Below are 12206 nucleotides of genomic sequence, written 5' to 3' on the forward strand. Positions count from 1 at the left end.
TGCATACATACATACATAAATACGTAAATGCAGGTGTCATGGAAAACATCCTCTCTGAATTCATTTAAATTCCATTTTGAATTCATTTTACAAACCGCTTTGAGAAAAATCTGATGTGGACACCACACACTTCCTTGTACGGCCTATTATACACATTTTCTGCTGCATTTCATTTAAACTTATTTTCTCGTATTTCATTAGAGATATACTTCTTATTCAATTAAGCAATTCTCATTTCGCGGAAGGCAAAAATACATAAATATCAAACATCTTCATTAAAAATTGTAAAATACAGAAACACATAACACATCAAATACATTTGAAAAAAGTTTTTGAAAAATATTATAATTAAAATTAGAGTTTCTACACAAAAACAAGCAATTCGGCCTGCGGCCAGGGAGATTTTTCGGTGCACAAAAGAGAAAATTTACTTTTGGTTCCACTCGGCAAAAAGACACTGAAGTTTGCTTAAAAACTGACTTAATTCTCTATTCTGCTAAGTTTCAAATGTAAACAAATATGACTGCTCTATTAGGCTTAGTCAAACTTAAACAATTTTTAAATTGCTCATAATTCTACAGCTATTGCATGCAGATAACTAAAGATATAATTCCTTAACCGGAACATAAGAAAAACATAATTCAACCGCTTTTAAAGTAAAAAATGCATAATTTACCAAAATGTAAGTTAAAAAAATCTGATGTGTACACCACATGACTTCCTTGTACGGAATATTAAATTATACGCATTTTTCTTGCATTTCATTTAAACTTATTGGATTGAATTAAGTCTACTTCGCCGACAGCGCATAAACCACAATAGAATAAATGCATTCTTTAAAATTCACTATTTGTTTACCATAGCGACGCTCTGGCGCTAGATTCACTTAAAAATTATTACTATCACTTAAAAATTATTACTGTAATTCGTATTACTGTTGGTTTGCGCGCAGTGCTTCAGTACAAATTTTAAATTTTCGGAAAATACAGTTAGTTTTTTCTTTATAAAACAAATTCTTATACACTATTAAGTAAAATAAATCAAGAAAGATAATCATCTATGTATAAAGATGACACACTGAAAATTTCATATATGTATGACAAAAACAATTTTACTTATTAAAACTCGAAAATCAGCTAAAATTCTCACTTTTTGTGTTGCGCAAAACTGACGACTCCCCTTCAGTATTATATTTCTTTCACATTATAACTCATAATGCACAAAATTTATATCATTTAAAGAACAGAATTATCTAATCGTTGCCACATGTTCTATTCAAATACTATAATAAAGCTAGAATAATGTATAAAAGAAATTAAGAAAAAAAAAAAAAAGAGATACAGTTTTTCACAGACGATTGAGTATTTCTCACTTAATTAATTCAGTTTTCACTTCGCGAGAAGGCAAAAATACATAAACACTCAAAATATCTATATTAAAAATTACGAAGTAAATCTCAAACACTTATTTTCTCAAAAAAATTCCAGAAAGAATTAAGCATGATTTAATTGGCAATAATAAATGAATGCGTTATCTTTGTTGTTGCGAAGCTAAGTTTCTCTAGAATGGCAATAAATCCGCTAGTCTCCTGTTTCAAATGTAAACATCAATGGCCGCCATCAAATTAGGCTTAGCGGCGCTTAAACAATTTTAAAATCGTTGATAATTCTAAAAATATTTCACACAGATTTGCTAAAGGCATAAAATCCTTAACCGGAAGATAAAAACAACATAATTCAATCATTTTTAAAGCAAAAAATGTACAATTTACAAACATATAAGAGTAAAGAAACTGAGATCACTGAGCCGGGGGGTAACAGAGTGGATATATATATAAATATATTTATATACGAGTATGTTTGGTGCAGCCTATTGCAACCAAAATACGAGGTGCACATCTACATGTTTTAGCAGTCCTATATACAAAATTTCAACGTTCTGAGGCTACTCGTTTTTGAGTTATGCGAGATACGTACGTACGTACGTTCATACAGACACCACGAAAAATTCACTTCAGAATTAATTTTAAAGCAGTTTTATAATTTTTTTGAAGGAAAAGAGTATTTTATTCTGTCCTTACGTACAGATATCACGCAAAAACATCGTTAAATTGCATTCGATAGCGGTCAAAATGGATATTTTCGTTGAAATATGCTGCCTGAAGCTTTTCACGATTACAATACTTCCTTTTTACTTCGTACAAGGAAGTAAAAAGAAGCTGAGCTAACCCAGCCGAGTAACAGAATGGATATATATATATATTTGGATACAAAATTTCAAAGTTTTAAGGCTACTTACTAGTTCTTGAGTTATGCGAGATGCATACATGCGTAGTTACGTAAAACTCATCTGAATTCATTCTAAATCCACTTTATAATTCGTTTTGGGAAAACGAATTATACAGTTATAAGTTAAAAAAATCTGATGTGTACACCACATGACTTCCTTGTACGGAATATTAAATTATACGCATTTTTCTTGCATTTCATTTAAACTTATTGGATTGAATTAAGTCTACTTCGCCGACAGCGCATAAACCACAATAGAATAAATGCATTCTTTAAAATTCACTATTTGTTTACCATAGCGACGCTCTGGCGCTAGATTCACTTAAAAATTATTACTATCACTTAAAAATTATTACTGTAATTCGTATTACTGTTGGTTTGCGCGCAGTGCTTCAGTACAAATTTTAAATTTTCGGAAAATACAGTTAGTCCTTTATTACAGTTAGTCCTTTATTCTGTCCTTAGGTACAGCTTTTATGCAAAAACATGATTAAATTGCTTTCAATAGCGGTCAAAATGGATATTTTCGTTAAAATGTGATACCCGAAATTTTTCGTGATTATGATACTTCTTTTACTTTGTAGAAAGAAATAAAAAGAGTCGTTATTTTATCCGTACCTGTCTGTCTTCAAACAAAAAGAAAAACAAGAACAAAAAAGTCAGATGTGTACACCACATGACTTCCGTGTTCGAAATATTAAATTATACGTATTTTTTCCTACCTTTCAGCTAAACTTATTTTCTCGAATTTCATTAGAGATATGTTTCTCATTCAATTAATTCAGTTCTCACTTCGCTGGAAGGCAAAAATACATAAAAACTCAAAATATATTAATTAAAATTTGAAAGATATAGAAAAACATAAAACACCAAATACAGTTTAAACAATTAAAAAAAAACAATTTTTACAATTCAAATTACAGTTTCTACGCAAAAGCAAGCTATGCGGCCAGCAGACTAGAAGGCAGATTTTTGGGTGCCCAAATCTAAAAGTTTCGGTTTCTCCCACTCAGCAAATAGACGCTGAAGGTGCACAAAGACTTAATTGACTATCCTTCTAAGTTTCAAATGTAATCAAGTATAGTTGCTATGGTTAAAAAAAATTAGGCTTAGCCGCACTTAAACAATTTTAAAATTATTTATAGTTCTACAGCTATTACATGCAGATTAAATAAAGGCATAAAAACCTTAATCGGATGATAAGAATAATATAACTGAATCATTTTTAAACCAAAAAAAAAAAAATTGCAGAATTTACCAGTATATAAGAACAATAAAAAAAACGGCGCTAATTGTTCCGAGTAACAGAGTGGGTATATATATATGCTTTTGGTGCGGCCGATATGGCAACCAAAATAGGAGGTTCGCAAGTACATATTATAGCAGTCCTATATACAAAATTTCAACGTTCTGATGCTACTCGTTTTCGAGTTATACGAGATACAAACATGCGTAATGTTGTGCGTAATGTCTCTTCTGAATCCATTTGAAATCAGTTTTATAATTAATTTGAGGAAAAAGAGACCTTTGGTCAGTCTTTACGAACAAATGTTAGGAAAAAAAACAGTTAAATTGCATTCAATAGTGGTCAAAACGTATATTTACGTTGCGTGATTACAATACTTTACCTCGTACAAAGAAATAAACACCCCCCCCCCCAAAAAAAAAAAATCGTTCAGATGGATTCGGGAAAGGTCCAAATGAATATATTCAACGAAATGTGATATCAGAAATTTTAAGCGATTACAATACTTACTTAAGTAAAAACATAAGTTTCTAATTAATATTCTAAAAACGTCGTGTTGTTTATTTAGTTATAAATTATAAACTACCTTTTCAGTAATTAAAACTGGAATGAGAAGAAATACATTTATCGTACAAAAATTAAATGAGCTAAAAATTTTGGATGAATAGAAAAAGCTGAATTTTTAACGCATTATTTAATTCAGCAATTGGAGCATTTTCAACAAATTTATAAATCTTGTTTTATAAACAGGGAGCCCGATAAATTCCCTGTTAAAATTTTCCCCAATTTCTAATCTTTTTGTAAATAATAAATAGTCTTACAATCAATTAAAATTAAAACTTAGTTGGACACAGGGATGATAGTTCTTTTGAAGTTCTCAGCAAACACGTTCCTTGGCATATGAAGAAAGATTATGAGAAATTATACAATGATTAAGGCGCCTTTAAAATCTGAATTGCTACGCCAAGGGTTTTATTGACTTAGGATGTAATAGGGGTTGCTTATGGTACCAAAATACTTCAATATCCAAATGAGAAAATTCAGAAGAAAAGCACTCGTAGAGGAAATGCAATTTTCCCAATAATTCGGACTGTTGTCATTTCGTTAGAAAAATCACATTAGAGTACTTACCATTAAAATATCAAATCGCATATCGTCCAAAACAGAATCTCTGTCTTCGGGTTTTATTGCTATTTCTTTCTGTAAATCCAAATCGCGCTTGATCGCTTCAACTGTTAGTTTACCAAGAAATCCTGGAACGATCATCTCAGTGATTTCAATCTTCTTTTTCTTCAATTTTTCTTTAGGGTCTTCCTATATGAAATAGAAACAGAATTATAATTCATTCATTACATAAAATATGGTTTCCCTCTGTAAGAATTTCGGGTAAAATTCTTGATTGTAATTTTGTAAAATTCTTGATGCATTTTCGAATCGAAGGTTCTTCGGAAGAAATTTGAAAATAGTTTTTTCCCGAAAGAAAAATATATTTAGATTGTATTAGAACCATTTTTTAATTATTATACAAATAATACAAATATTAAAAATTTCTATCTAAAAACTTCAGTGTAACATCTCCAGCAATTCTCTAATTAAAATCCCCAAAAGATTTTTTTAATATTTAAAAAATTTAAACATTTGAAAATTATAAGATTAAAAAGAAATTGCAAAAAAATTCTTGATAGGCAACTTTCAGTTTTACTTCCGAAATTGTTTTAAATTAGACAGTAACGATAGATCTACTAATTTAAGAACTACTTCCCCAGCAATTAAAGATACAGCTACATGAGCTACATTTAAAATCAGCTGTTCAAAATGGTTAGAAAACAAAATATACGGAGATATTATTTCATCATAAAAATTAACACCACTCGGAGATATTCATGCGATGCGTGCATTGTTATATAAAATAATTCAAAATTACGAAATGGACTGTACTAATTAATATTTTACTTTACAACCTTAATCACACGCGTGCCATCTTTCAAGCGATGACTACTTATCTAACAACAACAATAAAAACTGAGCGAGCGTTTACAGAGTTGCTGTAATGACCATCCACGCCATGCAAGGCGCAGCGAAGAGGAAAAAAAGTGACATAATGGTTCTAATGACTGAACGGGTGTACTCCAACTGCGCGAATGAAAATCCCCCCCTCATCCTGGTATAGTCCAACTGCGCGAATCAAAATTTCTTCCCCCCTTTACCTACAGGGTTACAATTTTACTTTTCGAAGCCAATTCTAGCCAAGATTAAAATAAAAATAAAGAAGTAGAATTACATATTACAATCACAAGAACAAGTAAAGAATATCTAACAAGCAGGCTAATTAGTTGAATAGCAGTAATAAATGCGAGAGCTAACAAAGAAAATAAAAGTTATTGGTATACATGCATATTAGCATTACAAACATCTTTCATTAATTACAATATTAGAGGAAAGAGTATTACAATACTATAATAAATCAAATAATTATAAAACATACAAATTACATTTTTTATAAATTACATCAATAATAGTCAAGATGTCTGAACTAGGCTGGAAAATTTAATATAGTTCACTGGCGTTCAAAAGATTATTTCGTATCAAAGTGTGTTAAAGTGTGCTAGAAATATTTTTTGTTAATTAAAGTAATCATGTAAATATTTGCAGAAATTAATAGTTAAATTAAAAAAAAACTTAGCATGAAATCTATTATAACAACTATTATAATTATAAATCTATTATAACAAATTATATTATTATTATAACAGCATTACTATGCGTTTGGGACACTGACGTATAAATTGTAAATAAATTTAAATTATTATGCTAAGAAGTTTTTTCTAAACTTTATCTAGAAGAAAAGAATTAGATAAACAGTACTGCAAATTAATATAATCAATCAGGCCCCTTAATAAATAAAAACTTATTTTTTTAACCAAAAATTAAAAATTGGGATGCAAAAGTTTGTGTAATATACTTGGAAATATCTGAACATATAATTAATTAGAAACGTATAATTAAATTAATAACAAGCTAATTAACAGTAACATTAAGCTTAATTTCATTCAATCTAAAACAAGCAATCGATCAGGAGCTCCGCATAACTGAAGATTTATTGCTATTTTATGTAGATTTGCGCGTATAAAATGAATATTTGCATTTATGAAACAAGTGAATAATATACTGATAGTCCACAGGAATTAAAATAACAGTGGTTAAAAATATGACTACTTGTCAGAAGGTATGCAAAGTTGCCACAGCTAGAGAAATTGAATGATTATAGTTAAAAAAGCTAAGCGATACAGTGTGAAAAGAAAATTCTGGAATAAACATGTTAAAAAAATTAGATGGAGAAATTATCCTTAATTTATTGATATTCAACATAAACTCTGTGCTTTTGGAAAATGTTGCATATAATTTGCACCGATGTATCAATAACCGAAACCGAGTTAATTTTTTTCCTTATTTTTTCTTATTAGAGAGATTTGTAAAAAGATATGCTAAGGTGAAAATTTTTGCAATATTTTTTAAAGAATAAATTTAAAAAGTATTTTTACTTCATGAATTGAAATTTTTACTCTACATTTTTACACAGTAAATAAGTATAAAAAAAGAAAGAGCTGGGGGATCGCTGGGATTAGAAACTCGGGTCGAAGTACCAATGTTTAGTGACTTTTTCGCTTGATCATAGGACCTTTTGAAATTAGGCTAAATAATATATTAAAGAAAATAGAAGATACAGCACACGTAGGAGCAAAAGTGGGCTGAATTAGAGATTTCATGTTTGGTGAAAGAGTTAAACTTATCTGTATACCATTATGAAATATTAGGAACGTAGCATAAAAGCATCAGTGAAGAAGGCAATGGCAATCTAAATCATTGTAATCTAAATGTATAAAATTATCAATATCTGCTATTAATTTCAATACTGCTGAAAAACTTATAAATGAATTATATTATAAATCACATGAACGTGTTGCATTATAAATTACAACCGTTAGAAATATTATTAGCCTGATTTAGCGACCATCTTTGTTAACAAATAATTTCAAATAATTAATTTTACAAATAATTCAGCCTGAAACTAGGTTAGAAAATAAGCTGCATGCTGAAGACTAAGCTTTATCAAGGTGTCGGAAATATCTTCTGTTAACTAGAATTATGATGCAAGAATTTGTAAAAATTATCATTTAAATATAAATTGACATAAATACAATACAAATTATATACATTCTACATACATGAAAACTTGAATACAGTGCAACAATATGTGAAAAAGGAATGGATAAAAAGGGAACTGATCCCAAGAATATAAGGGAGTTCGAATTTGTTTTGTTCGTTAATTATGAAATTGATAAAATGAATATTGATAAAAGAAAATAGAGGCTTGCAGTCTCAATAAAATGAACCATTAATGGCGATAAATGACTTTTTGTAGCACCCAATTTTCTTGGGAATTCAAGTTTTTAGAAAGAGGGAAAAGGAAAAAAGCGCGCAGTTAGTATATTAGATAAGAGGGGGAGGGGATCTTCGATCAAATTTCGCGCAGATCGTACTTTACCCTTTAGAAATGCTAAATTAAAAGGAATTGACATTTTTACCCCATAAAAGAACGAGGTCGGTTACCTAAAGAAAGTTTTCTGAGTTACATGAAATTCAAATTCAAATTACAAAAGTTTATTAAGTAAATTGTTCTTTATTTAAAATCATTCTCTGGGATCTGGATATACTTATGGATAAAGAGGAAATGGAAATCCTTAGTGCGGAGTCTGAAATCTCGTAGTTTTGCCTGAGAGCCCAATATTTTATGATTCATGTAGTTTTTCAAGAATAAAGCTTTGAATATTATAATAAATCATAAATGAATAATAATAACTGAAAGTCCTTGATACAAATGAGATGAAAAGACGAATGATTAAAATTTTATTGGAAAGCGAAAAGTGTTAAATTTACAATTAATTTTTAATAAAAGTCTAAACTGTATAACGCGTTCGAAATTTTTTTGAAATGATAATAATAAATAAAATTGTAATGAAAAATAAAATCAAAAATTTAGAAGGGAGGAAATCAAATTCAAAAATAAGATAATAATAGTAATAACATTAATAATTAATAATAAAATTAATGATAAGTAAAATATTAAGAAGAAATAAATATAAAATGTAAAAAGTAACAATAAGAAAATACAAAAAACATAAACGTAAATATTAATAAACAAATAAGTAAAAATAAAATAGCATTAAAAAGGGAATATGATAAAGAGATAGTAAATAAATGCATTAATTGCAGAAATGTACATAAAAAAATTATTGAGCTTTAATTAAAAGCTTTTTTGCTAAAATGTAGGGTTAAGTCGCAATCAAGCTGCTTCCTTGGCTTCCCACTTAATCTCTTTTTTACTTAATAAATATAAGTTCTGCTTATATGCTCAATTTTTTAGTCAGTCACTGGTCAATCAATGAGATCATCACTTAGTCACCCACTGGTCAGTCAATGTTTAGTCAGTCACTCAGTCAATGACATCGTCACTTAGTCGGTCACTTGTCAGTCAATGTCCAATATGTAGTCAGTCACCGGTCAGTCAATTTCCAATTTTATTCAGTCACTGGGCAGTCAATGAGAGCGTCATTGAATCAGTCACTGATAAAGCAATGTCCAATTTTTGGTCAGTCAATGAGATCGTCACTTAGTTGGTCACTGCTCAGTCAATGTCCAATTTTTAGTTACTCACTGGTCAGTCAATGAGATTGTCACTTAGCCAGTCAATGTCCAAATTTTACTCAGTCACTGGTCAGCCAATGAGATCTTCACTTAATCAGACACTTGTCAGTCAATATCCAATATTTTATAAGTCACTGTCAGTCAATGAGATGGTCACTTATTGAGTCACTGGTCAGTCAGTGTCCAATTTTTAGTCAGTCACTGGTCAGTCAATGAGATGGTCACTCAGTCACTGGTCAGTCAAAGTCCAATTTTTAGTTACTCACTAGTCAGTCAATGGATGGATTTTGGATTTGGATTATTCAGTTACGGCAAAGCACACGAGGGCTATCTGCCTAAAGGGAGGGATGCCTTTCGTGGAGGACTTTCTAAGGGAAACTGGCTCGTATACACGTTACACATGGGGAAAACCACGAAAACGCCCATGCAGCCAGCCCGTTCGCGGGATTCGAACCTCAGATCGAACTACCAGTGTTCAGCGTCTTTAACGCTCGGCCGCTGGTGGGCAGTCAGTCAATGAGATCGTCACTTAGTCAGTCACTGGTCAGACAATGTCCAATTTTTAGTCAGTCAGTGGTCAGTCAGTGAGATCGTCACTCAGTCAGTCAATGTCCAATTTTTACCTGTTAGTTAATGAGATCGTCACTTAGACATTCACTGGTCAGTCAATGTCTAATTTTTAGCCAGTCACCGGTCAGTCAATGAGATCGTCACTTAGTCAGTCACTGGTCAGTCAATGTCCAATTTTTACTCTCACTGGTCAGTCACTAAGATCGTCACTTAGACAGTCACTGGTCAATCAATGTCCAATTTTTAGCCAGTCACTGGTCAGTCAATGAGATCATCACTTAGTCACGGGCCAGTTAATGCCCGATTTTTCAGTCAGTCAATGAGATTGGTGTCATGGCAAATATACTTATGACGAACATAACCTGAAATTATGTAAACTTAGCTCAGATCTTGATATGATGCTTTAAACTGTTATGTTTATTTTTAATTTTTTTAAAGCAAAAATATTTCAGTAACGCTTTTCTTTAGGTTTGGAAATTGTGAAATGCCTGCTACGATCTGATGAAGGATGTTGAGTATACTCGTCATCAACAAAGATAACATCGACGGTATCAACGACGATATCAAAGAGGCGTTTTTGAAATTCTTGAATTGGTTTCAGTTCTATTCTGTCTACTGGATCCATTTTGCCATTCATTTCTGGTTCATTATTTGTGTTAATGAGATTTCCAAAATCGATGTCTCCTTGTGCTCCAAGATCGCTGTGCGATATAATGCATTCAGCATCCAATGATTTAATAGAGGCATTCAAACTGAGTTCTTCGTGGTTCAAGACGTTTATGCTGCTATTCATGCCTGTTTGATTACTTGAGTTATCAGGTTTTGGAAAATCAAAATTCTTTTCTGTTTCATGATGGAGGTAATTTAACTGATTTTCATCATTTACATGGTATACATCAGTGGGTTCATTATCGAAATCTTTGGCAAAAAGGTCGATGTGGTCAGTGTCACTATTAATATGCAAATTAAGAAGATTATTATTAAAAGCCTCGTTAGAAACTTCGCGGAGATCGGTGTCACTGTTTATATCCACATCAAAGGAATCGTCATTAAATTAATTAATATCAGCATATAAATCAAGGAAATCTATATTCTGTACCTTCTTTCCGGCATTAAAGTTGTGTTCATTGCGGTTAATGGTGTTTTCATCGTTACTTTTCCGAGTTTTCTCTTCTCTTCGAGGAAACAAAATGAAGGCAGTCGCAAAACAAATAAGTATGCCCCATAGGCTGTCGATAAACGCTGTTGGTATAAAAACGTAACACAATACTGTCAACAAAATGAAGCCCATTTCTAAAAATGGCGCGAATTCGATTTCAGCAGTAAAAATAACAAATTTAAGCAAATAAGCTCCAGACGTAAAATTTTAGCACCACTAGATTTGATATCTCTAATGATTATGGTTTATAAGCACTGTTAAAAAAAGTATTCATTAACTTTGTTGTAATTCAACAAAAGCCTAAAACAATTATTGGTAACTTAATTGTTACAAATCTTATTAAAAGGATTCTTTGAATACGTAGCAATGAAAGCTCTTCTGATATACGCATACCTCTCATAATAAAAGGAAGTTTCTGCGTGTGTGTCTTTCGTTCATACTGCGTGTAAACTAATAGACCCAAGGCTACGAACTTGGTACAATTTCATCACATCAATAGATATAATAATCATCACATCAATAGATATAATAACAATAGAATAGATGCACATCAATAGGTGCATCTATTCAAGAGCCAGTGCACCTCAAAGCGAGGTTTTCAAAATTGGAATGAGTTTTTTTATTTTATGTTTTTTGATGAAATCGCATCAAATCGATAATTCTCAATCATTATATCAGCAATAATGGCACGCAGCCATTCTTGCTGTTGTATCACTGTTGCCATTGTTGATTGTATTAGAAATGTTGCCACTCGGAAAGATTAAGGCGAAAATGAGAGTTTTAAGATTTTTTAATTAATATCTCTGATTTTTGCTATGTTTTTGGATAAAGATGGAAGCGGAAAAGGGGACAAAAGAACGAACGATAAACTATCGCTGCCATAAATATTCAAAAAAGTATTTTTTCTTGGTTTCTTGTGATACAAAACATAAACGTAATCCTCATATATATATATATATATATATATATATATATATATATATATATATCACCAAAGATTATTATTATTAAAACTAAAATACTTGAATACTATGGGAAACATATTTTTCAATACAAAAAATACTTTCAAAACTTGATGTTTTCCTGGATTTATCAGTGCAAAGCACAGAAAATCATGTTTACCTTACACTCTCATGGAAAGGGTTTCATATAATTTTGGCTGCGTGAAAATGAAGCTAAATATAAACACAATACAAAGATACATAAAAATATTCTTAATTCTTTAATAGCCACCTCT

General features: G+C 30.8%; 1 protein-coding gene across 1 annotated transcript in view; it reads right to left on the reverse strand.

The window, feature by feature from the left end:
• The window catches only part of LOC118190188 (uncharacterized), a 52462-nt gene that overhangs the window by 14790 nt on the left and 25466 nt on the right, over positions 1 to 12206 (reverse strand). Inside the window, exon 6 of the mRNA XM_035360862.2 lies at positions 4666 to 4848. Coding sequence (XP_035216753.1) covers positions 4666 to 4848 — 183 coding nt within the window. The remainder of the gene's footprint in view (positions 1 to 4665; positions 4849 to 12206) is intronic.

Source organism: Stegodyphus dumicola, chromosome 2 (genome assembly GCF_044657685.1).
Source record: "Stegodyphus dumicola isolate Sdum_Otavi_A_Nest chromosome 2, ASM4465768v1".
NCBI lineage: Eukaryota > Metazoa > Arthropoda > Arachnida > Araneae > Eresidae > Stegodyphus > Stegodyphus dumicola.